We start from the raw sequence: 27,579 nt of genomic DNA, 5'->3' as shown, positions 1-27,579 counted from the left end.
GATGGTGATGTCATTCCAGACATGGGGTTGCTTTTACATCAACAACCAGTAAAAAGTTGGGGTTGTGGAGTGGTAGACCAGGGGAACCCATTTGTGCTCAAGACCGTTGTGCCCAGGGCTGGCAATCAGTCAAGCTCTGATGAACACTCTGAGCACAATGTTGAGTTGGATGCGCATCATGACGATTCATCGCAAGTGAGTGATCCTGATGTGGATGATCTTCTGTCCACAAAACCTGCAGTGAGGGTCCAGGCAGTGTTGGAGCGTCCGCCTGTGGTGGTTCTGGGAGCACGGTCACACTCCACCCAGTTGCTGATGTGCCTGGGCCATCATGTCGATGGAGTGACGCAGTCCCGCAGCCACAGGTGGTTCCAATCCAGCAAGGACCACAGCTTCTTGGGTCCCGCAGGTGTAATGTCAGGCAACGCGGTGGCCGTGCGCCAACAGGGAATGCTGAGTGGGAGCATGCCATGTATGCCAGTTCACAGCAACAGGGGGCAGCTATTGAGAAGATTGCTCAAGGCATGGAAAGTGTGGCCCAATCCATGCTCCCCCCTGATAGGCAGGTGGAGCTCCAGCTGCAGGCAACGTAGTCCACGTGCCGCTCACTCAGGCTGGGCATGGCGGCCTCAAACAGGGCACGCTGAGCTGAAATGGTGTCTCTCTGGGGGAACCAGCTTCTCACACAGAGGCACAGAGGGAGGCCCTGAGGGAAGAACACCAATCCCTCAGATCTACTCTGGGTGTGCTCAACATGTCCCAGAGGCAGCAGTCAGAAGTGAGGATGGAGTAGCTTGAGAAAACCATCATGGCTGAGCTACGTGCATGCCGGGATGTGCTCCATATGTCATGTGAGGCCATGCAGGCAGAACTCTGTGTTACACATGCTACCTTGCAAGAGGAAGCATGCGTATCACGTGAGGTGCTGCATGCTGACTTACGTGCCATTGCCACACAGGACCAGGCTTACCAGACCCGCATGCTTGCTGCTGTGGAGGGGCAAGCTGCGGATAGGCGTGGTCAGGCAACTGTGCCATGTCCACCTTCTGATTTACATCCAGAGGGTGAGTAGGACAACAACTTATCTTCCACACAGGTTGGGCCGTGCAGGCTTTGAGCCTATGGAGGTTTTTTTTTTAATCTCAACATCATCGCATGTGGGTGTTGAGGTGCACCCTGTACCTTCCCCCTCCTGGGTACCCACTAACCTCCCCGGGGTCATATGTGGCCATTTCTTTTTTTAATTATATTGTTTGTCTATTGTGCATTCATGTGACGGGGTGGTGCTTTGTGGCTTTTGAAAGCATCCACTGTGTGTTCCAGCTGGGCCAACACAAACTTGTCTTGTGTATGTATGTGTGGCTTAGGGTCCTGACACATATGCCACTCCTCCTTCCCCTTTCCATGGGCTTGCAAGGATGTTCCGTGTGACAGCAAATTACACAGGGGCATTGGACTTTCATCATATCTGTGGCCAGTCTGCAGTCCTTCTTGTATATACACCCCTAGTGGGGATTAAGGATGTTTTCTCCACAGCATGTCTGCAATCAATTTTGGTTAGTATATTTTTGAACTGTGCTTTTTTTAAGTTGATTGTGATGTTTTTTCATTACTTGCCTGTATACGTGCTTGATGCACTTCATGCTGTAGACGGTAGCCTGCCCTGTCAAAGCCACACTGATCATGGGAGGGGGCCATGTGGTGACAATGTCAAGTTGGTACAATTGGGCTACAGTGATTGGTCACTGTCTGACATTGTCAATGTGGGGTACTATGTACATGATGTGTTTTGCCGCTCAATGGATTTTCCTGTGTTGGGTTTACTTTTCAGGTGTCAGGGGATTGGTGTGGTCTATCACACTGGGGGTCCACAAGGGCAATGTTCACATGTGATGTGTACAGGACACTGGGGGTCACTTCATTTCACATGCATGTATTGAGTGCATGTCCCTACTGACACACACACTTACACAACGCACCACCACACATACAATCCCCCATCCATGCCCACACAGGCACACAGATTGCCTTCTCTGTCCTGCTGTGTCGCTGCAGAGCATGATCACTTACAATTTTCAGATCGTGTACATGCCTCACAGGGTAATTTTTGTTGCTTGTCCTTTTTTATATGACGCTCAAGGTGTATCCCCAACGCATTGGACGCTCACTGTGCTGTGTGCTGAACGGTGTTTGCAGGGGACACACACACAGCACACGGTTTTGGTTTTTGCAGATTTGGATTGGCCAATGTGCATGTCAACAGGCATTCTGTCTTTTGTTGATGGTACCGCTGGTGGCATGCATTTGTTTATGACTTTTGTGTGGGAGGTTGTTGGTCACTCATTTCATCTGATTCCATGTCAGGTGTAACTGTCTCAGGCCTGTTTCCATTTATCATGTGGCACTTTCTGACGATTTTGTCATGTTTTGTGCATTTGGTTTGCTCTTTTGCTGTTGCATGCCATGTCATGGTGTGGCCAACGAGGGTCATGGGGGTTGGGAGGGTTTGGGTGACATACCAGTGATTTTCATGGCCTGTTTTGCAGGGGGTGGTGGGATATGCACCTTGCATGTGTTCCTTTTGGTCACACCGGATTGGTTATGTTTAAGTAGCTAGGGATGCACACAATGTAGCACTTCCATGGAAACATTGTCAGGGTGGTAAGGTTGTGACAGTTGACTGTCTCTTTGTCATCATCGATTGTCACCTGGTATGTGCCAGGCCTGTGTGCACTCCACAGGGGTGGGAGCTTAGGTGAAAAATTTGACCACAAGCTGGGTCCGGGCTGCCTCGCCACGTGCCGTTTCCCCTCCCATGCGCAGCACCTATGCGTGTGGTTGGGGATGCGGGGGCACCACCATGCCCACCGGTATCCCCCGCCGTGAGGCAACATTGTGCAGGACACATGCTGCCACAATTATCCTGCACACTACTGGGGGTGCATATAGTAGCTGCCTGCCAGAGCGGTCAAGGGAGCGGAAGCGTGACGTGAGCACTCCGAATGTGCGCTCCACTATGGCCCTGGTTGCAATATGGGCTGCGTTGTATCTTACCTGGGGTGGTGTGGTGGGGTTCCGTATTGGCATCATCATGTGGGTGCTCAGAGGGTAGGCACTGTCCCCGGATGATGATGGTTGTCATTAGTTGGGTTTGTGTATTTGTCTGTGTGTGACATGCATGCATGTGCACAGACATTTCTACTCATCAATGAGCCATGTGTTGGCATGCTTCCCAGCTTCCTGGGCCCGGCTCAGGGCAGACATTCTGTATATGAAACTGTCATGGGTAGACCCAGGATAGTTTGCATAGACAGAGGTGATGATTCCATGGGCATCACATGCAAACCTGTACGTTCATGGAATGCCAGTACTTGCGGTAGATGTTCTCAGTGGCCGTAGGTGGACGTAGGGCCACATGTGTGCAATCTATGGCACCGAGCACTTTGGGGAAGTGTGCCACCCTGTAAATGTCCTGGACCACGGCCTGCCTTTCTGCAGGTGTTCTGGGCATGTATATGTGCCTGCGGACTGAGGGGCGCACAGTCATGATTGCAAACACCTGGTGTAGGTAGCGTGACTGAGTGGCCTGTGAGACGCCCCCAACTATGTCAATTGTCCGCTGAAATGACCCAGTGGCCAAAAAATGCAGGACATTGAATACCTTTTCCAAGGGACTCAGTGCTTGGGAACAAAAGGTGGGTGATGTGAGGTCATCCTCCCACTCAGTGACCAGGTCTAGGATGATATGAGGTGGAAACCTATACCTGCCATACACCTGGTCATCAGCCATTCCAAAAAGGCTGGTCCTGGGCAAAAAAAAACGAGGCCTGACTATTCTCCTCCTTCTGCAGTGTCCCACGATCACTGCTGTGAGAAATGGGACATTCATCGTAGCTGTATATGCATGTTTGTTGTTTGCGCGCACTTTTATACTGCGCGGGGGCGCTTCTGCCTGCTTTCGTGTGGCGGACGTTTTTACACCTGTGCGTGTCTTTTGGTGTGCATGGGTTTTCCCTATTCAATTCCATGAATACGTGTTGTTCGCGAGTATGTGGGCGTTCCGTGTATTTCCCAGCAGTACTTCCCCAGTTACGCCCATATTCCGCGTGTTCCACCCCCTTTTTGGTGTGTGCACTACACGTTGTGCGCTTTTGCTGGGCGCGTCGCGTACAGCATTCGGGATGTCGCAGTGACGTGTAAGGTAGGCGCGGATTTGGCGCGGCTCCCAGGAAAAATACGCGCACAGACTTCCATGAATCGCTTGCGTGCGATTCGCACGCGTGCGCTGGATTTTTCACACTTTCCCCACTGAATTCGGCGCACAATTGTTCCATGACTCGGCCCCTCAGTTTTCAATTCTTGCTAGTACATAATATTTATTTCACGTGTTCAATACAGAATTAAACAATCTTCTAATAAAACAGGCTAAAAAAAAAGAATAACTTTTTCCCATCACACCTAATTCACTCATAACTCAAACATACCATTTTCATACCAACATACATTCCAAACAAAACTTGGTACATTAGTATTCCTATAGCATAATCCAGCATATAAATTTAAATTTGATGTGGCCCTCTGTATTTTTCAGGGGTTAAATGTCTATCGTCGACACGTGTTTCGGTTGAAGTTAAAAAATGGGCAGGACACCCCTTGCCCCATTAATTTAGTCAACCTTCATCAGGACGGAGTGCAACTGTCCAGTGCATGTTGCCTCTTCAAAGGTGGGTGGAGCCTCAAGTTCTCCTCTGGATGATATGGGGCAGATGGCTTGATGGTGGGATAAATCCCTAGTGTATATTCTGTTGTGTGACCACTCTACCAAGAATTTGGTCCGGCATTTAGAGCATCTGTCCAGCTAATCTTTGTGCCGGGCGCCAGGTCGCTTGAATGCAGCCACAGCCGCTTCATATGTGCTCTGACCCAGGGAGAGCGTGTGCCCACTTATGAGTGTATCTCGCAGCTTGTACGTAGAAATCACAACGATCCTAGTACTCATGAGCGTCTCTGTGTCCCAGTCTTCAGAGATCTCAATGTGAGAATGCTGAGCATATCCAGGCGCGGCAGCATTCGGAGTGTTCTCGCTGTACGTCTTGTGTTCTCGAATTCTAATAAATTGGGAGGCCAATGGCTTTTGATGTCACGAGTCAGCCATTGACTAAATCCAGACACATCCAGCTGTAGATAAACCCATTAATCTGTGTTGCACCATTTAGTCATGTGCACAGATTGAAAAAATATAAATAAATATACTTTAAAAATACATTTAATGGTCTCTCTGTACATTGTGATGTAAAACTGGTCACATGCTAGAAGGCCTGTGTCTTCAGAAACCAATACTTTAAAGAATTTGGCTCCAAGGAGATTTTTGACCTTTGGCATCTAGCTCAACCATAAGGCACTATCTGTATAGGCCTAACAGAGGGCTTGAATCCCCAGAGACATGAGCGGACTCTATTCAAATTAATAATTAATCTTAAATAGTCCTCGATGTACAGAAATGCCAATTTAGAACCATCAGTTGACACTGCACATACATTTACAAAAAGAATCATAACTTTGCAATGCTTCAGTCATCTGAGAAAGATCAATTCGGACTTGAGCATGTCTTACAGTATGAGTCTAAACATGATATACTAATATATATCAATAATCAATAAATTAACATAGCTTAATAACTTTGTCATTTTTCATGCAACTGAAGCATGAAGCATGTCTACCAATGAGGATTTGTAGTGTGATACTGAAGATGTGCACCTCAACAGGAGACTAGGTCCAGAACCAAAGTTATGAAGGAAAAATGGATTTGGCTCTGGATCTAGACACAATCTTCACTTGTCACATGGCTAAATCGGCAAAACCTATTCAATAAGGGGGTGTTTTCACTGGGTGTGCCAGCTTCGTAAGGGAACCATTAAGTAAACAACGATTGAAAAAGTATGTCAGATGACACTATGTAGGGAAATGTACCTCAGTATAAGTCTAAGACATAGGAAGTAGAGTGAGCTCTGGGATTCTGGAAAGTCTGAAGATAGGGAATCCCTGCCTGAGAATATAAGTGCAGAAGAATATCTTGAGATCGTTGAAGGATACCTGAGAAGACCCTTCTGAGAGTAAACCTGAAGCAGGGCCTTGTCTGAATAGGACCAGATCCCCTGAGAAGGATTTGTAAAGAGAGTCCGAGAGGCATTGCTCCAAGTGAACTTTCCTGGGACTGTGAGATGCCATGCAGGTTCTGTGTGTTAAAACACAAACCCAGAAGTGAGCATAGAAGCCCCTAATAGCAATTGCAAATCCATTAGGAGAATCATGTACCAGAGAAGCCACTGAAGGGAGTTGTCTGTAAGGGAAGCAAATGGAAATTATTCAATATTGAATGTCGTAGCATTTTTAATGTAAAATGCACATTGCTTTCTGACAATAGTCAAAGGCAATGGGTAATTGATTTAAAATAGAACACCATTGCATTTGCAGCGCAAAATGCACATTGCTCTCTGACAATAGCAAAAGCAATTGGGGAATAACTTTAAAACAGAATGCCGTAGCATTTTCGACATAACATGCATGTTGTCTTTTGACAGTTGTTATTATTATTATTAGAGTATTTACTGAGCACAGACATAGCATCCAGAGGCAACAAAGCACTTTACAAAGCATAAAGGGAAGGATACAATGAGGGAACCAGACACACAAGGGAGAGGGTAGCTAACAACCGGGTAGGAGTGGTAGTACTAAATGACAGTAGTCAAATAAAGCCAATTAGATGAAACTCTGTGTTTTCACAGGTGTATTTTAAAACTGAAATTGTGATCTGGTGTACAACATTTCACAGTTTATACAGTATTATTAAACTTCTAATCTGCAAAAGGCACAGTTAGAAACAAATTGATATTCTCAGTAAATCTATAGCATTCTAGTGGGATAAGAGGTTTATATTGTACATTTCCATTCCCAGAAAATGATGACAAATTGAATGACTATTGAAATATTTCTGATAACATTAACATCAAAAGAAAGGACCTGCATTAAAATGACTATAAATGGATTCAGGGGTAGTTTCTATCCCTTCAGAAGATTGTATTTTCATGCATGTGTGATTTGTAATTGAGCCAATATTTTGCGCTGTACAAAATTGAAAGCACAGCTACCCAAACATATAGAATAGTAGTTTAACACATCACAGTGTGTATTTTACATACATAACTACATTAGAATCCAATAGCAGCATATATATTTTGGAGAATACCAGATAAAAGAGATTGTTTTTTATCAAATGTGAAATACATGATGAAGATTTTCTCTGACGCCAAAATGTGTCAATGGTGTAAGAGAAAGTCAAGCGTACTGTTAACTTGATTTTTTTTCTCTGAGGTCAACACTTATTGTTGATGTTGGAGTAAATCAAAGGTATACTGAATTCTCTATTGTTGACGGAAATCTTTAAGATACATGAAAGTCAATAAGTGACAATAACTTAAAGTAGATTGCATATTTTTGCATAGAACATGCTATATACTTTTGATTTATATCAATGCATGTCTGTGTGCCTTGTAGATTAGCAAGATAATAGCATTCAAATAACTTTTCCCTTCTCTGGTCAAGCAGTTTGTGGTTGTAAAATATTGTTCTTCACTTTCCCTGCATAAAGTTAAGGGACCACCTTTGGTTTTGATTTACTATTGTAATCAAACTACAAATACGGATCAACTTTTGGGCAGTGGTCGAAGTGGGCAGGAGTGGTTAGGAGCGATGCTCCTCTACTTTTTTTTATTATTATGTTTTAATGTTCCTATGCTTTTACTTTAAAAGGAAACTGTTCCGGTATGTTTTTGTTTTAAAATAAAAGTGCATGAAGTAGTTGAAACTTGCCCTTTTGGTGCACTGCACTGAACGTTCCCTTAAACAGCAGGCGCATGTGTATGGGAGTTTGTATTATGCGTGGGAGGGGGTGTGGCAGTGGCAGTGGGGATGTGGGGAGCAGGGGCAGTCCAGTAGGGAATATAGTTCCACTTCTTCTTTTCGTACACTTCGACCACTGCTTTTGGAGTGGGATTGTGTAACAGGGGGCGTTCAAGCAAAGGTTGTTGACTCTGTGAAATTATTGATAAGGGTAAAATATACACTAGAAACCAGTTAAAATGCCTTACAGTGTATGTGCTCTACAAATTGTCATTCACTAACCTTAATCAAAATGTGTTAGTGCTATATGCCCGAATATTATTGTGTATGAACATTTTAATATTTTTCAACAATTTATTGAATATATTAGTATTCTCCTATCCATTCTAATGTATTGCAATTAGCATATGGAGAACCCTATGATAAAAACACCAGAATCCAACCTTCAGAAAGAACCTTACAGAAAGAAAGTGCAATTTCAGCAAAGTACACACCAACCTGGCATGCTTTTTGAAGGAGAGAATTGGATGCATCCAGTGTGGTTGTTTCAGCCTGAAAATAGAGAAAATAAGATTGTTATTGTTTGTTTCATTAAGTGTTAACATTCAAACCTACTTTTTATTTTGTATAGATGCAAAAACTTTAGCCTGCAACATCATCAGTAATAGATTCAATGAACCTATGACCCTGTCCTTTCAAAATGCAATTGCAACAGAAAGGGGCTAGATTCCTGTGGAGATTTATGATGAAAGCATATTTTTTAAAACAACATGCAACATTTCTTTCTCTAAATATAGGCTGTTAATACTGCACAGGGGGGATGACAGATACACATAGTTTTGTGTGTGCATTCATTTGCACAGCATTAACATTTCACTAGGCACTAAAACTCCTTCAGCCCAATATGCCCGTGCCTAATGATTTGTGGCATCCTGGTGTCAATCGGTTTCTCAGTGATGTAGAGAGTGCCTCTTATTGGCCAATTGCATCTTGGTTTGGGCCTTCTTCCCCCACCTCTCTTTATCAACACCTTCCTAATCCACCATGGAAAAAAGTAAAAAATGTCTGCTTCGCACCCAGGGAATGTCCTTCCTTGCAGGACCAAGACTGATAATTACTGGTGTTAATAAAAAATGTTTAATCATGCAGCCAGACCTATCAGAATACATACATACTAATGATATGCACTGCAGAGAATTCTTTAAGAAATGTTTATTTACACTTTTAACCTAACACCTTCAGAGTAGGACAGGCCACTGAAGAGATTCAGTCATTTTTTAAGGACCTTCCGAGATCCCATTTGAAATAGTTTGTTTCTATTCTAACAGGACTAGGCAGTAACTTAGAAATTAATATGGACACTCCAATAGGATGCCAATATTTTAGAAGAGGTCAAACATATTTTGAAGACTGATAAAATAGTACTTAATCTTTTTCTATTGGTCAAGACAAAGTCTTAAAACAATGGTAAAACATGATATAGCCTCCCTACTGAGACCAAACAAGGCCATGTGAATTGTGCCCACAGGGTGTTCTTTGAACAAGAGTACCAACAGCAACCACAGAGAAATGTTTCTTCATTTTGGCCACATTAGTGAAGAGTGGCTACTGCGTTACTTGTGTTCAGTGAATAAATTGCATAGGGTGGTAAGGGTAGATCCAACATAGACTCCTATCTCTCCGTGCCAAGAGAGAATATGCACCTCAGTGTCACCTGACTGATGAAGCCCAACAAGGCAGAGACATTTGCGTAGGGTTCCTATTAATAATGGGCAGGACAAAGACTGATATGCAGGGATATTTCTCCTCTGTGAAAGGGACAGTGAGCTAAAGACTTGGTTGAGACTCTCCCAGGGGCTATCCACCCAAGAACAGGTCCATGGGCTGTGTTTGTGCTGGTAGAGAGACTCCCAGACCTCCCTCTGTTTTGCATATTAAGTAGCTTTGGGTCTCACCCTAAGTTACCAGGGGAATCCAGACATGGACCCCTTGCTCACTGTTCTCAGAGAGGCACAGCTCCACCTCACTGATGATGCCCAACAAGGCTGAAACACGTGTATGGGGTTGCTGTTGATACTCTTGTTCTGAGGAGAATTACCTAGCATTTCGGTGCTGGACTGCCCCTGGGCAGGACAAAGACTGATATGCAGGGATATTTCTCCTCTGTGAAAGGGACAGTGAGCTAAAGACTTGGTTGAGACTCTCCCGGGGGCCATCCACCCACAAGCAGGTCAATGGGCGGTGTTCGTGCTGGTAGAGAGACTTCCAGACCCCCCTCTGTTTTCCTATCAATAATCTCCTGCATTTGAGAATTGTCTGGCCTTTTGGTGCTGGTTTGTCCGTGAATGGTGTACTAGATGGATATGCAAATGGGTAGTTTTTCTTTAGTATTGTACAGAGAGCTAAAACATGATTATAGACCCTCCTGAATGGGTGACATCCCATGTTATTAGACCTTGTTTGTTCTCAGTAGATGGGATCTCCACTTTTGCTTATTTCTTTAAAAATATCTAGTACCTCTTAGAAATACAAAAAATACAATTTTCTACCTGTGGCTAAGAAGGTCCTTAAAAACAAGCATTGACAAAGCCAACATAGAGAGTATTATAGTTTGTAGAGACCCCAGTGGCCAACACTTGAACACCCTTTATTCACATTGGCAGGCATATTGGCTTTGCAAATACTTGTTTTGTGCTGTGCCACAGCACATCATTTGGTACATGACGTAAGGACTCTCTCCAGGCACGAGGAGGTGCCTCACCAAGGTAAGCAAGCTTTGGTCCACCCTTCAATGTTCTCCTCTCAGCTAGGGTAGCTATGGCCGAGGAGCCAGGCCACAACTGTTGGTAGGTTGTGTGGGGCATTAGAAACACAATTTTGCACTTTATTATATTGAATACAGCAATATTGATACTCTAAGTAGAATGTGATATTTTTACATAATTATAAGGATTCTCTACAAGAGCAGATAAGCAATTCCTTTTGAATAATGAAAATAAATGTGCAGGTGCACTCTTACAATCACTGCAAATTAACACAGGAGAATCGGCAATACAGTAACAGCAGGGAAGGAATGAGAGCCAGAGTCCTCCTAATTAGGTTTTGCAACAATTCCACAAAGTGTTCAGATCGAGGCTAATCTTCTGCCTCTGTTTTCTTACAGTTGTCACAAATAAACACCCCTTTGAAGAGGTTTGTGATTGCTATAATATGATTGTCAGAACTGGTGGCCTCTTTGCATGGGCGTGGGCAAGCTGAGTTTCACCAAAGGAATCGAGTGAAGGGGCAATTCTTTGTTCAAAACCCTTTCATGCTATGATTTAGGTATTGAGACCTGTTTAGCGAAAGACTCAATGTTCTTTGGTAAAATCACTTTCCATGTTCTTCTAAGGTTTAGACCATCCCTTTAATGAGAGTTCACAATGTAGCAGTGACGAGATCTGTTATGGTGAACGATGGATGCTACAACATCGTAAGTGGAACATTTCCTCAGAGAAGCACAGTGATACAATTGATCACACAACGGATTCTTTTAGTATCTGTCCAAATCTCTACCATGGAACCTTAGTGCAAAGACTGGAGGTGGGTATCTGTACGTCTGTCCACTATATGGTTGGAGTAGAGGCACAGAGCACCCCAGCCAAGGTTATCTAATGGTCGCTATGGATGAGCAAACAAGACTGAGACTCAAGGGAGGTGATGCACACTGGTTCTTAGGTGCAGTGAAACCCCAAGCTCCCCACAATGGAATGTCCAAACACTATGTTCGGTGATAAAACAGTTCTTTTATTAAAGGAGCAAAGGTCAGGTAGATATATACAAATAAATGAGTCATTTTGTAGTAGACATCTAATTAGGCAACTTAACTTAATATGTACAGTTCTATGTGGTACCACTTTAAATTAAGTTATAATGCACCAACTGCTGGCTGTTATTAAAAAGCTTTTGAATAATTAGATAAGGGTTAATCTCATAAACATTAATGTAGAAAGGCAGGTACTACTTAGAACGTTGGCAGAATCCTTTCTATAGTGTACAAATGAAATTCTGTGTGAGGAATCCTCCCCCCGCCCCCCGGGAAACCTGAAAGGAAAAGTTAGGGTGTACTTTATGTTGTATATTACAGCCAAGCCCAAATATGCTCATGTATAGTCTTCTTCAGTCTCTACAGGACCCCCACCCCAAAGTGCCTGGGAAGCCACAGCAGAACAAGACAAATCAGGGATTCCTGAATGAATCCTGTGGATGGAAGATGCCAGTCCTTGCCACAGTACCTTGGGTGCCTTGGAAGGCAAAGGGGCAGAGTTTCTCTGATTTACTAGTCAATGCCCCTTGAAGATGGATCCTCCTTGGAAGAAATTGTTGCTGGGACGTCGCTTACAGTGGAACTCAACAAGGCTTGGATGATGAAGGTTAGTCCTTTGGTGGTCATTGATGACTTTCAATGGCGACAGGTGGAGTGGCAGCAATAGATGTTGGGTTTCAGTATTTTGTGGTTGGCCGCCTGTTGGTTCTTTGATGCTGCAGCCACAGCACGGATGACAGGATGGCTTCTAGTGACTTGGACTTGAGGACTGGACTGAACTGCAGACTCTGACCAAGACTGGACCTTCAGGACACTTTCTTCGGTGTTTGGTGGTGGGAAACTCACCGGCTCGAACTACTCTGCAGGAGGTGACCCGGAATGTTCTCTGGCACAGAAAAGTGGACAGATGTCATGGCTGCAGTATCACTTGAAGATTTCTTCTGTTACTTGGAACTTTGACAGCTGAGGGTATGCCGAGCAGCACTATGCTGGCATACCCTCTCTTTCAAGCGATACACAGAAACTTGGCTTCCAGCGGTCACAAACACTCCGCCGGACCCTGGACAACACAGATGCAGTTCTTGGGCTCAAGATGTCCAGGCGCTCTTCTTCTGGACCTACAAAAGGTACCTCTTCAGGACAGCAAGCACACAAGACTGGCTTCTAGGACATTTCAGATGAAGAGCAGCAGTTGCACGATGTCCCCTCATAGCTATGGGAAGAGGTCGCCACTACAGGTCCTCTCTGGTTTAGTCCTCGATTCAGCAAAGCAGCATTTTTATATTTGATGAAGAGTTGCAACTGCAGACTTCTTCCTACAGCTGGATTCAGGATACAAGCTTCTTCAGACTTCAGCCTCTGCTTTGGTTTTGACTTTCAGCTTATGACACTAAGGTGAGTGAGGGGTCCCTAGTAATACATGAATGTTCCCCATTCAGCGAATCACACAAAGTGCATTCTTGCAGCTACCAATCATGCTCAAAGGCAATCCGACCATTCACCCGAAACCAGACACCCATAACACAGGATTTGGATTGGAGGCAACTCCCATCCATTCAGATCATTCACTGCATTCACCCTGTTTCCGTCAGAGTGGGACCACAGGCATTGTGATATACAACAAAAACCAGACACCCGCAATACATAAAATGTGATTTCACTTCTTGCTCCATTCAGGCAGGTCCCATACATGGGGTGTTCCCATAACAGCAATCCCTGGTAAGGCTCCTACTAATCTAGCAGTGGCAGCCCCAGCTCCATATATGGTCCTTCCACCCAACATCCAGTCAGGGGAAGGGAACAGAGGCAGGGTTTCTCAGGACTTAACAAAGCAAAGGGGAAATACAAAGGAAACCAAGAGGCCACCAGCGGCAATCTTGCCTTTGTCCAGGAATCCATTGCTTCCTATGAAAGGGCCTGGGTGTCCCAAAAAGGGAGGATACCCAGAAACACTGTCAAGTCAGCATGTAGCTGCCACCAGCCCATACCCTGCTCAGTGGGCAACATAGATGTGCCCAGAAACACACACTAGGGGTATAAAGGTGTACCCCTACCCGTGGGTGCCCCAAGGGTATCCCAGGGGTCTTTGTCCACCAAGGACAAAAATGAAGAGCTGCCTTTCCGGGTGTCCAAACTGGACTCCTGTGCAGAAAACATACAAAAGACACATACAGTGAAGTGGTAGGACAAGGACTAGGAGGGCCTGTCCCTACAAAGGCATTTCCATCATCACCCTCAGAGTAATCAGAGTAAAGTTTCTCAGATCTTGCAGCAAGGTTCAGGTCTTCAAAGCGTTCTGGTCACTCTGGTAGCAGAATTTCCTTGCATAAGCATTGTAAGTATTCCCTGGCAGCCTTTGTGATTGATGTGGCAATTTCTAGGCCTGTTTATCATTGTTCAATGTTTCAGTGAGCCACATGAAATGAGTGGAAACTGCACCCTCCATGGCATAGACAATATTAGCAGTCCCTCTCACAATAACTGTCACAGCCACATGTAGCAGACTCTGCTGGCTGTCATTGCTCTCAGCATTGTGATGTTCACACCCTCTAAATCAGAATCTACACAAAGGTCACACCCAGGTGTCTCAGGGCAGAGGATCTGGAGAAAGTGTGACTTGGCTGGTCACACCGGGTCCTGATAAGAGAACAGAATGCTAGGATGAAGGTAGGTCAACCAGTCAGGAATAAAATATAAAAAAGGTTGAGACCTTTTGCCAGAGGTGAAGGTTAGGATGTTCAGCCTTACATCACAGTACTATATTTTCTGTGATGTTGACTTATATATAAATCCATCTGTGACCTATTTCTAAAATAATTATTCACACATTATTCATATCTTTTACTCCATAGTACAATAACATTTCTTTAAAAAAGAACACATGCATTTCTCTATGAAATAAAGAAATCAGAGATCAAGGCATGGGAAGCTGTATACAGTATAACAAGAGAGAAGTACCTTTACTGAAAATTAAGTACCTTTACTGAAAACTAAGGGAATTCTGGCATATTCTGGTATATAAATACTGTTTACATTTTACAAACCCATATTTAGGAATACTGATTTAATAACAAAAACTATCCAGATTCAATATACTAGATAGCAAATAGAAGTGATGATGTTGTTGAAAAGACAGAGACAAATTATATGCTTTTTTCCTCTACTCTCAGACTCTGACCAGCAAGAAAACTTTTAAAGAAAGTGACATTTCACAGAAACTCCAGGGTAAAATTGCAGTCCTTTAGTGAAACATCATTATGAAAAGTCCTTTACCTATCTCCTTCAGATATGATGTCAACTGCATTTCTCAGCTTCTCATCTTGCACTGCTGCTTTTAGCCGATAAGAACAAGATACATACCTATTGGAGAATATTGTTTCTGATGGATACAATGCTCCTAAGCTGATTCCTTATCTTTAGCTTTATCTTTTAAATAATTCAGAAAAGTTTAATTCACTCTCTCACAGCGGTGGGTAATGTCATCCACAAATGCAGCATTGTGAGTGTGAGGAATTGCAATATGGCAAGGGTGTAGAAGCCCTGGCTTTTTTATTTTAATTAATTCATAAAATCAGATCGCCCTTTCACAATCTCCATGCCAAAAGAATAGTGTACTGTGCCCTGTTAGATCAGTAGCCTGATCTACAATGCATGCTCTACCAATGGCACAAAGAGGACACAGGTGTCCATTTGACAGCTGCCATGATAGCATAGTCTCTACGGCACAAGGATTGCATTTTAGATATGCACCCCTGTTTCAAAAATGACATAAATATGAGGCCGCTGTCCTGGTGGAACAGTAAAGTGTAAGTATAATCCATACCTGCGTTTAGGGTATGGTGGCCAGCATCTCTCATAGCTATCCAAGCCACGTCACTTTGATATTGCACGTGTCAGCCCTGTGATCCCAGTTCAGCTGTGGAAGGGCTATTTGTATTTCCACCAGACAGGTTGTCCTGCTGCAGCCAGCAAGACAGGAGCCTTGGGGGTTTCCTCTCTTTGTTCCTATGTAAGGGCATGTAACACCCTCCCCAGAAAGAAAGCCACTCCAAAGGAATCGGTCCTGGAAACAGGAATGAAAGAGAAGACCCTTCCTCAAAAAAGGTAGCCTCACAACAAAGTTTTGCATATGAAAAGGCCTTTGATTCTGTTGCGAACGGAAGGGGCAAGGTTAGCATAGACGGATGGAGCACTTAACAGCTGGAGGAAGGATTCACCATTGTCTTTCTCTCAGCCTTTATCTTTTCTTCCTGTCTCCTCCACTTCATCCACTTTGGGTGTGAGATCAGAAGGCAAAGTCAACTTGTTCCAAGTATAGGGATCCCTAAAGCAGGCTATCTTTTGCCCATTCACCTGGGGACATTTGCCTTTAAAAAAAGGGGCCTCCCACTACTTCTCTGGATCATCTTCTGGACTTCAACCCTTTAAGAGAGATTTCATTGGACCATCTTGGGAGAGCAGTCCTTTCCAAAGTCGTCCAGTTGTGAGATGAAGACAGGTGTTCCAAGGAAGAGTCAAGCTCTGTCTACCAACCATCCCCGGCAATCATTGATGGTGAACCTGCTGCTAGAACAAGACCTGCAACTCTGCCAGGACCACACCATGTTGAAGGACACCTGAAAGGTGTGCGCCAGCCTCCCCCATGTTTGGGAAACCAGAACAAAGGGCTCATCTTGTCCCTGAGATCCTGGAGTGGAACTCACAGCTCCTGAGAGCCAAGGCTGCCAGGATTCCTGCAATTTTGCTTTCCAGCCACTGTGTGCTGTGATTCGAGCATGTTCGACCCAGTTCTAACAACCAGGACCAGCCTTTGGCACTGATCAAAGTTCTAACCACTGCTGCTGCATCTCGAACTAATCAAACTACCGAACAGTGCCACATGAATCATGAATCCCTTTTTACAACTCAGGAACATATCCTTTTGAACATTGTGATTTGTATTGCCTTTTTCTCCCTCTGTCTCATTACAGAGTACTGCATCTAATACATTTGCATGTTCTGTGTTCTTTCTACAGGGATGGGTTTTTGTAGTGTTTTCTATTTAGTTATTATTGCATATGGTGTGTTTAATTAAAGTATATCTTTTTATGGAATCTTGATTGGACATTCCTTTATTTAGAATTGTTACACTTTGCTGGTGGGTTGCCACTCAACCACATTCACACCCTTCTTGAAAGTATAGTGATCCCTTGGACCACGTTACCACAAAAGGTGATGCATGTATCTTAGCTGTGCCTGGTTTACCTTTATGATTATCTTGGCTATTGGTTTGTACAAGTGTGATGGCTGTGAAGATGCATTAGCCTCTGCTCATTCTTGTGTTCCTGCAGGGCAGAAGTCAGTTTGCGGCCATCAATGGAAATAATGGTGCCCTGGGTTTCCGATGCACCTGCCTCAAGCCCAAAAGTTTCCTGGATACTTCCTGCCAGTGATGTACTGGAAACCTTCCCATCCAACTATTGGGTAGAGAAGGCAGATAAGGAATTTTCAGAGGAGACATTTCATACATCCTAACCAATGTTCCTCAAAAGGTAACTCTGCAGATTCCATCTTTGTGAGCTTCTCCCAGCAAAGTTGATCACAAATTTGGAAAGAGGGGCCTTGATGCTAACTCTGCAAGGAGATAAACAATTTAGCTAAAAATGTGTAGTGCTATAATCGGCCAAACAGAGCCTCTGACATTCTGCCTCATCACGAGTTTGGCGGTAACTGTTAAATGCAGTGGTAACGCTTTACTGCCGCATTTAAGAGCCTGACAAATCACGGTTTTGGCAGGATTTACCCCCAGCTCTGAGCTGGGGGAAAATCTGCCATGATTATGCAGATTTACGGTGCTATTACCATTGTGCTAATACCGCCGGCGGTAGTAGCACCAAAAATTACCCATTGGGCCCAATGGGGAATGGGGAATTCCTGAATGGGCCCTATGAGGAGTGGGGACTTACCGTTCCGCCAAACCCGTGATCCAGCGCTAATGGTGTAATACCACCGCGAATACCGCCCAACTCGTGATGAGGCCCATTGTGTCTCAAACTAGACAATAGTGTTATACAAATGATATGCAGCGATGACCCTTATCTTCTTATCTTATCTTATTAGCGTATGTAGATAGTGACCATCGCCCAAGGGCATCTTGCTTTCCTGCAGATCTCTTGGGTAGGATCCCCTCTTGCCCACATTATCTCTGGTAGACTTTGCCACAATTCCCGCAAAAAGGAGCTGTGCACAACCTTTTAATGCAAGGCCAAAGGCCACAAATAGCTTCCTATCCATCCAGTACTCATATGAGCTGGTACTGTAGTGGCTGAAGGTGCTCCTGAGATCCAACCTTTACATTTTCCCTCTGCAGTCAGAGGGTGTTGTGGGCAGTCATCAATGTGAGGGATACAACTTTTTGATGATTGTTTAAAACATGCATTTTTATTAAATGATAAATTATATCAAATGCCTCACTATCCCTACTCCGATGAGGGTACCCCTGCCTACAAAAAACGAAAGAGAAACACTCCAACACAGGATTTCTGGCCCTCAGACTTCAACACAAATACACCAAGAAAATATATGGCAATTCAAATAACATCAACAGTTCTGTTCACAGTTTCTTGATAACCCTTTAGTAACTTGCGTGAACTCCCTTCCCCACGATTCAAAATGAAGTCAACTTCAATGCTCATCAAAAGGAAACAAGGAAATCCACATAGGTAGTAAAGTCTCAATTCAGTTCTTGATGTTTCAATCTCACTTTTAAAGTTGTGTCAACCAAAGTTCCAACAGCACAGGTCTTCTCCTTGGTGAAATAAAGACTTTCCACAGAATAGCATTAATGTTATTCCCAGCCACAATGCTTTGCCACCGCTTCCAGTTATCCAGGAGGACTTGACACAGTTCAAAAGAAATACTACTTCTATAAATGTTAGTGAAACACCAGTCTTGGTTAACAGTTATTTTCTCTATTCACAGGATTAGGATTCACAATAGGTATATTTGTCAGGATGATTTCATAGTTCTGCTGATTCTACTTCAACAGCTTCACTCCTACTAGAGTTCACAATGAGCACATTTTCATTTGCCTCACAGCATTCAACTTCATTTGTACAACTGAAGTCTTGATTCTACTGACAATCAAATATACCACCACAGCTTCAGTACTTTGTGATTCAATACATGTTCCGACAAGATTCACTTTAAGGCAATGCAATACATTCAAATAGGCAAGGTACTCTTCCTCTGAATATCACGCTTCAAAAGGGGCACCCTCTTTGCCTCTCTTGTCTGTCTGCAATCATAATAACTTCAGTATTTTGTAATTTATAACAGTTTTCAGGAAGAACAAGATTCACTTTCAGGCAGTGCAAGTAGAAAAGGCACTCTTCTAAAAATTAAGCTGCATACTGTTGCCAGCAGTTGTCACACCGCAGCCGTGGAAACTATGGGCAAGATGGAGGCGGTATTAGGTCTCCACGGCAGGTCAGCGTGACATGCTAGTCTTTTTTGGGCTGCAGGTACATAAGGAGGCCACTCCCCCTGCGAGTCGCGTTGCAACTCGCATTCATAGGTCTTTTGACTTTCGACTGCGTAGCAGTGCTCTCCTTGCATGCTTCCTCATTGTTTTTTCCTTGTTCCTGTCTTTCCCTTGCCTTCCCGACTGGGTTATTATTTTTCCGCAGTCGTCTTTCTCTTGTCCCTTTCCCCGCTCCAGGTCTTCCCTGCTCACCTGTGTCTTCGGTCAGACTCTCCGCTGCCGCCTTTCCGGTTTCTTCTGTAGGTATTGCTTTCTTTGGGCATCTTTTATCCTACAGCCTCTTGTGGAATTTCTGCGTTTCCCTTTTTGTCGGCTCCTTTTCTCCAACACCCGTCCGCAGTGTGTTCGGTGCCCGCCACATTGTATCCCAGGTTTTCTCTCACTTTACCTCTCTCGCTCGCCTACTCCCTCATTCTCGCTCTCTCTCTCTATCGCTCGCTCGCCCACTCTCTCTCTCTCTCTCTCTCTCTCTCTCTTGCTTGCTCGCCTGCTCTTTCTCTCTCCCTCTCTCTCTCTCGTTTGCCAGCGCTCTCTCGCACGCGCACTCTCACTCTCTCTCTCTCTTTCTCTCTCTCGCTTGTCTACTTACTCAGAGTCCTTCTGACTTACTCTATTCGTCCATACTGCTGACAGAGTCCTTCTTCTTCTGGTACCATCTGTCAGCGGTGTGTTCCCTATTTCATTGGTTAGCTATTCCTCAGCCATACTCGGAGCTACCTCCAGAGACAGACCAGAGATTTACCACTACCAATTGAAGTCTGCAGTTCCATTTCATTGCAAGACAGTACCAGCCTCTTCTACTTCCAGTTCTGCCTGGCCAATACTACCTGCAGCTACACAGGGTTTTTTCTGCCTATTCAGGCCTTTTCCCTGTTTGAAGGGACGGGCTCCCTTGGGTTCATCTGACTGTCAGTCCTATCGACGGTCAAAGTGGCCTCGGGAGGAGACCGTCCCTACCTCTATGAGCGCAAGAAGGGAAGAAGAACTACCAAACAGACGAAGCAGAGAACCCTAAGAAGGACAGAAGGAGGAGACAGAAGGCATCTAGCTCCACAGAAGATCCAGGTGAGGAGACTCAGGGGGGAGAAACTACAGACTTTGACAGCAGTGCTTGCACAAGGAATCAGAGCTCCAGGTTTGGCTCACCAGCATCTGTGATCTTTCTTTCATGTATTGCACAACTTCTACTGCTTCTGGCTCACTTGGGACCAACACCCTTCCTTGCTGAAGGTGTCTCCGGCCCGGCCACTCGATTAAGGAGCCCCTCTCACTCCTGAGACCCGTGGCTTGACAACAGCTCCACGCCTTGGTCTCCAACATGTTTCTTGCAAAGCAACCACTGCAATCAGGCTCACATGGGGAAAGGCAGCCTTTCTGCATGCCTTTCGCTGCACATCCTCTGCAATTCAAAGTTTGGGGAACAGGAGCCTCTCAAAACAAGCAGGTGAAATCTGCTGCATTGACATTACTGCGTCCGTTTGGTTCTCCCACTTCTGCTTGGTTCGCAAACAACATGCCTTTCTTTTTCTACCTCTGCTGCTACTGCACACACTCCAGTCACAGTTCCAGCTCCTGCTAATTGCTTGAACCTGAGTGGTCTTTTATGTCTCCCAGGTTCCTTCAGGTGTGAGTTGTTAGGCTTAATTGCCTGACTACTGCTAAAGCCTAACCCTTCAATCCTCTATGGGACTTGTAGTTCTCAACAACATAATCAGCTCTTTTAAACAACGTATTGATTTTAAGGGAAGATTTATTTCCCTTAGAATCATTTAAAGATGAACCTTTAGAATTTGTTGTTACAGAGGAAGTCAGTTTACTTAAGACAATATTTCTAGATTCCTTTCCATTCTGCCTTTGGGAGTAAGGAGGATTTTTATCTCGAAATACTGTGAATGGTCTTTCTGTTGTCAAGACTTGTTCAGTTTGTATGGCTTGTGTGCCCAGAGCCACAGATCTTATACGTGGTTCAGATACATTATAATGACAATAAGCAATTAAATGCTTTGGCAACTTTAAAATGGTCTCCCTTTTAAAGGACAAATACTGCATCTCATCCCACAGGATCTCCTCCCCACCCTGGGCCTTGTCTCCTCGCAGGTGATCCTCTGCAGTACACCACCCCAAGGTCAGGGTCAGGAAGGATCTGCCTTTCACTGGCCACCTGGGAGGAGAAATTAGGCAGGGGTTTTGTGAGGGATCCGTAGTCTTCATCATAGTGTGGAATAGGAAAGAATGTTGGATGCTGTATTGACTGATTAATATGAAATTCACTTCTAACCTTAAGTAAGAAGGACGGCTTCACTGAAAGCATCACCTTTCCTTTTGTAAAAATTGTGTAAGGCATGCCATTCCACAGAGCTTGTAATTCACTCGCCCATCTAGCCAATATTATGGTCACATGCAAATGCAGTCTTCAGGGTCAGGAATCGGAAATAACAGTTCTATGTAAGCCTGAAGAGAGAAGACATCAGTTACACCAATACTAGAGTAAGATCCCACTGCGCTTCTATGTAAGGGTCTGGTGGCTAGAGAATGACTGCCCTGTCAGGATTTGGACTATTATGATCATCTCAAAGAAGAAACCCTATTCGGGCGTCCTCATGAAAAAGGACAATGCCTCAAGGTATCCCCTCAAAGTGGAATACATGCTGGTCTTCCTTTATCATCCCCAGGGCAAAATGAATCCCTCGGGTAATGAAAGCAAATAAGTGCTCTAACTGCCATTGACCACAGAACCTGTACAACTGCAGCCATCTGCATGAGTAAATCTTTCATGTAATCTGCTGTATGGCACCCACCATAAATCCTGAACTTCCTCTGACAAGATGTGCCCCTGGAACATCACTAGCCACATGTGAAGCTGGAGGATGCCCGCATCTGGATAAAATATCTTGGCGGTCTCCTTCATCAGTAGATCGGAAAACACCAGAATCCTCCAATGACTACCAACATGATGGAGGTTGTGCAAATATGCATACTAAACCTTCCGCGGTCACCTGAGGGCCACCAAGATCATCACCCCCCATTTAGTGTGTAAATTTCCTCATCAACCACTGAAGCGGGGGAACAGATGGAACATGTACAGGTACATCATGGACATTTTTCACAGGATAAACAACAGCCTATGACTCCCTTCTTGGGGTTTTCTTTAGAAATAATGTCATTTCTGCTTGGCATGAGCCATGAACAAGTCCGCTTGTGGCCCCAAACATCCCAAAGACGTGACCCACCACTGACTGGTGGAGAGGACACTCCTATGTTAAGGATTCCCACCCTCATGTTTCCCTCCCTAGCTAGGTAGAATACGGGAACTGAAAAGTCCCAGGTAATCAGACACATCCATAGCATCTGCACCATTTTAGGGAGCCCATTTAACCACAACTGTTCTGACAGTGCCCTGCTGTAGTATTGTCCTTGTGTACCATTACCTTTTTTCCCTGTCACTACAACTAAAATGCCTCCAAGATTAAGCACATCTCTCTTGGCTGCAGAAGATTGTTGGGAGATTCACTTCCCTCTGGCAATTTCTCCTGAACGTTACAACGTTCATTTGTCGAAAGTGATTTTTCTATGGGTTTTTTGCCGATTATTTTTACTCAGTAACACTCATCGAAAAACATAGGGGGCTGTGGGCAAGGGTATATAAGGGGTTTGGTGGGGGTCGGGAATAGAGTTAAATTAATAGGGGAGAGAGGTTGGGGGAACCCCCCCAAAAAAGAAAAAAATACATTTTTGATGTTTTTTTAGAAGAATATATCATCAAAAAACCCATTTAAATAATTAACCTGAAAAATGAACATAGAACCCTCCTAAACATTTAGGGTATTGAGATGCATACCACAACCAGTCATGGATGCATCTGTGAGCAAGGACCGGGGCATGAAAATGTTCAAGATCGAACTGATCACTGGAAATCTCCAGGCCCAAATTAAAATTGTGTCCAGCAGAAGCCTAAGGGACTAGAGCCTGATGGATGGAGTCAAATTTAACACATAAGTTCAGGAAAAATCTAACATGTGCAGCAGAACCATGGTCTGTTGAAGCACAGACAGCATTCTCTGCCAACTGGACAACTTCACCAGTCAATCCTGAAGGTAAGGGAATATTTCCACACGTTCCAGATGCAAATGGGACACAACAACTGTCATCACATTGGTGAAAACACTCAGGGCCGATTTTTCAGCCTAAGGGCAACACCATGAACTGCAGTGCCAACACCTGGTCAGAAACCAGAGAAATTGCAAAATTGGCATATGAATGTAAGTGTTCTGGCAGTCCAAGGATACCACTACGTCGATCTGACACAACATGCCTAAAATCTGTGACAGTGTTACCACTTTGAACTTCTCTTTCCTCATGTACATCTTTAGACCCCTCAGATCTAAAATGGGATTAAACATCACTGGCTCTCATTTGGGTTTGAAAAAATATATAAGGTTCAACCAGGTATGGTGTTCGCTTTCAGGTACTTCTTCTATATGCCTTTTTTAGGACCATCAACTGCACTTCCAGAAATATCTCTGATTGGTGTTGCCCCTTTTTTCACTGCAGTGGGTGAACAATCTAGGGGAGAAGTAAATAATCTCTTTCCACAATCTGTGTGGCCTACTGGTCAGTGGTCATAGTCCTCCACTATTCAACAATGTCCCTCAGACTGCCCCTACAGGCGCGTTGCTTGCAAAGACACATCAAAGCAGGTTCCCTGGGGCCACTGCCCTTTCAGATGACTCAGGCTAGGTGGCTGATTTCTTATGATCCCCGATTCTTGCTGAATGGTAAAAGACTGGGTTTTCACTGGGACACTTTACTAAAACACTTTTGAGGCATAGCTGGCATTAAGTTAATCTTATGTGCTGTAAAGAACCTTTTCAGGGTGGCCGACCGTTCCAACGACTCACCCGTCTGCCTAAACTCGTTATGCTTTTCCAAGTTGTGGTCTACTTAATAACCAAAGAACCATCCACTTGAAAGGGCATGTCGAGTATTTTTGCCTGTACATCCGATGAAAACACAGACTGCTGATGTCAGTGATGCTTCCTGAAACCATCCAAAGTGGGCATACCTCTGGAAACTGAATCCACTGTGCCCAATCCGGCTTAAATGGTGTGCCTGAAGACCTCAGAACTACCAGGCGTCATATGCTATATTGCCTCTCAGCTTTCTATGGACAGGTGTTCAATTGACCTTACCACCACCTGCCTAATGGTGAATGGTTAAGGCCATGTAGCTGTGGCTGCATTCAATGACCACAATTCCAAAGAGTCAGCGATAAACACCTTTTTGGACATAGCATCAATTCACTTGGAGTTCCTGTCAGGAGGCAAAGTTGGAAAAGTGTTAGGGCATCCACTTGAATTCACTAAAGTGCAGGAAGGGTTTGTCCTCCTTGGGATTGTCAGCATTTCATATGTGATCTTATCATACACGGCTTGATCAGCAGTGTCGGTTGCCTGAATGTCCATGGCTTTGACTGCTTTTCTCATACAGCCCATGTATGACAAAACTTCAGCACTGCCTCAAGCATAGTATTACACCCACTTGCATCTTGTAGGTCCCCAACTTCCTCAGTTTCAATCTCACCACACCTGTTTCACCCAAATCTATCTCTTGCCCCCTGGAAAATGTATCTTCACAGTCAGCTATGTCACAATCTTCTTCACTGCCAAATAAGGTATAACGTTTCCTGTGCAACTCCAAGAACAGTTTCTCCATATCAAGTACCCTGGACCACCATGACCCCTTTGAAGTCTTAAACAGAGCCATGCCACTTGTATATTGTGCCATACAATTGCCACTTTTGACGCCCTTGACAGCAGAGAGTCAGTAGAGGGAACCGTAATACCATAGGTGCTGTAGAGGCCTACGGCGCCTGCTCTCCAAGTGCACACTGCATAGGAGGGATGTTGGAGGCACAATCAGCTGCTGCTGCTTCTTGGGCACCTATAGTTAATATCACATGCTATAAGGACTACAGGTCCTCCGGTGCCACTGACGCAGTATCAAAAATGTGTGTTGAAGGTGCTGTAACTGTCATTACTGCTGACCTGACCGTGGGTTCTGCACCACAGTCATTAGTCCAGCATGCACTTTTTCTTTCCTTTCTGAGAGTTTGTTTGGAGTTGCATGTGTTTGGAAGACCTTGAAACACTTCTTGGATCAGACCGCCGCTCATATCGCTTCTTGGATCCTGCATTGGGACCCCAACCAGAGTCCCTTCCTCATGAGTGCCAAGAACACATCCACTATGGCTCTGAAGAACAAATCACTTACCCCTGGTAATGTTGTTTCTACTGGATGTTCCTTGCAGAGATTCCTCATCTTTGATATATTGATATGCTGATTGCAGTTTCGGAAACATTTTTCAACAGCTGAGGGTGCTGTGCAATGTCGTGTCTATGTCCCTTTGCGGCTTCCATTCCTGCGCTGGAACATGATGTCGGTGGTGGTATAAATAGCATGCACTGTACCTGTTGCCTCAGTTTTCGTTTTTCCTTCTTTCACACATACGATTTGAGGATACATAACCCACATGGTAATTGAAAGAGGGAGAAGTGCATTAAGAAATACACCAATAGTCAGAGGGGTAGGCTGGGAGGGCGATGAGGAATCCATGGGAGGGAAAAGAACCAAGACTAGATAGCCATCGGTGAGGATAGTACACCCTAGGAAGCACTACATGGTTAAAACGTTAAGTATTCTTTTATTCTGGTATGTCTTTGAACATATGAAATAGTTGATTTTAAAGGTGTTACATAATCATCTTTATTAGCTTAATTAGTGTGCAAATGCCATTAGGCCAATGCATTTTTGGAAGTCCTTCATCAGGGCAAAAATCTTTCATATTGATCCAACCAATGCAGTTACAGGGCTCACATTGTGCTAAAGAAAATCAATCAAGAAAGTTCACATGAGTTGCAATTCCCATTAGGGAGCCCCATTGGGCCAACGTAGAGTGGATCATTGTGGTGCAAGTTAAGTTACAAAATCATAAATGGCCACAGAGAAAAAGCCACGTGGTTTAAACCAAGTGGATTTGTAGTAACAATCATAGGATTAGTAAAGTATAATATTGAGAAATCATAATAAAAGCAGCATAACATAATTGTGAAACATCATAATCATAATAAGAAAAAAACATGGTACGGCCACAAACAAGAACCACAGATGAACAAAACCACATGTAGGGAGAAGATATACATATGTATATAGTTAATATATGAGATCAAAGAAATGTTGCATTGGTGTGCAGCCACCAGCATAATAGAGTAACGCATACACTGTAGTTTTATGTGAGGGTAACTCTGCATCATTCTTGGGTGGACAATCGGACAAACTACATATGCAATGCATCTTGTGTCTTGCTGCCACTCGTCCTTAATGTGACGGGCAAGGATGCATTTGTGATTGAGTGGATGTTAATTACTAGTTTATATTGTGCTTCCCAAACCTAGCGCCCTGATCTGACAAGGTGTCCAGACTTTAATGTTCTGAAATGGTGTGTATCGAAGACCAAGTTGCAGCATTAAAAATGTCCTGCACTAGTACACCTCTTTGCAGAGCCGAGGTAGATGCTACTCCTCTGGTGGAATGTGCCCTTAGATTTTCAGGAGCTTCTTTTCCAGCAAAAGAATAACATTCTCAAATACACAGAATGATCCAGTGTGGCAAGGTCTGTTTAGGCTCGGCTTGACGCAGTCTGTATCCAGTGTAACCAACAAAGAGTTGATTGTCTTGCCTGACATTTGCCAATCTGGCAATATAAAAACTCAGAACCCTTTTTGGGTCAAGTCTGTGCAACTTTGCTTCATCCTTGGAAGGATGAGGAGGTGGATAAAATGCTGGAAAGGCAATCTTTTGTGTCCGATGAAATTCGGACACTATCTTGGGAAGGAATGAGGGGCGAACCCTCAGGACTACCTTGTCCTTAAAAAATATAGTGAAAGGAGGTTTACATAAATGAGCCTGTAGCTCACTAACTCTACGAGCAAAAGCGATGGCCACTAAGAAGATTGTGTAGAGGAGGTGCTAGACTTGCTAGACCCCACCCCGCCCCTCAAACGGAATGCAGATAAATTGTCAGGCTGATCAATATTTCCAGTGTGGCAAAAATCAGAATTGTAGCGCTTTCTAGGACAAAAAGCACATTTTTAGGGTGATATATAATTTTAGGGTCAGAATGCCATATGCAGTTGAGGGTATCTCAGATATTACACATATATTATGAATATCAAACATCTAGTCTGAAAATTGACCCTAACTCCCCATTGGTAGCGGTGCTGACCATTCAGACTAGAGTAAATGTCAACTCAATTCTAAAAACAAGATGGTGGAAAAAACCCTAGTAATGCAAAAA

At 44.1% G+C, this 27,579-nt stretch overlaps 1 protein-coding gene across 2 annotated transcripts in view; it reads right to left on the bottom strand.

Moving 5' to 3' along the window:
* Nucleotides 1-27,579, bottom strand: part of C4QH6orf118 (chromosome 4q C6orf118 homolog) — a 420,601-nt gene that overhangs the window by 86,987 nt on the left and 306,035 nt on the right. For both annotated transcript variants that reach the window (XM_069607675.1, XM_069607674.1), the window contains exon 8: nt 8,398-8,451. In XM_069607675.1, the coding sequence (XP_069463776.1) occupies nt 8,398-8,451 (54 nt within the window). The remainder of the gene's footprint in view (nt 1-8,397; nt 8,452-27,579) is intronic.

This window comes from Ambystoma mexicanum, chromosome 4q (assembly GCF_040938575.1).
Source record: "Ambystoma mexicanum isolate Mex_15411 chromosome 4q, UKY_AmexF1_1, whole genome shotgun sequence".
Lineage (NCBI taxonomy): Eukaryota > Metazoa > Chordata > Amphibia > Caudata > Ambystomatidae > Ambystoma > Ambystoma mexicanum.
This window is presented reverse-complemented; position numbering and strand designations above follow the sequence as displayed.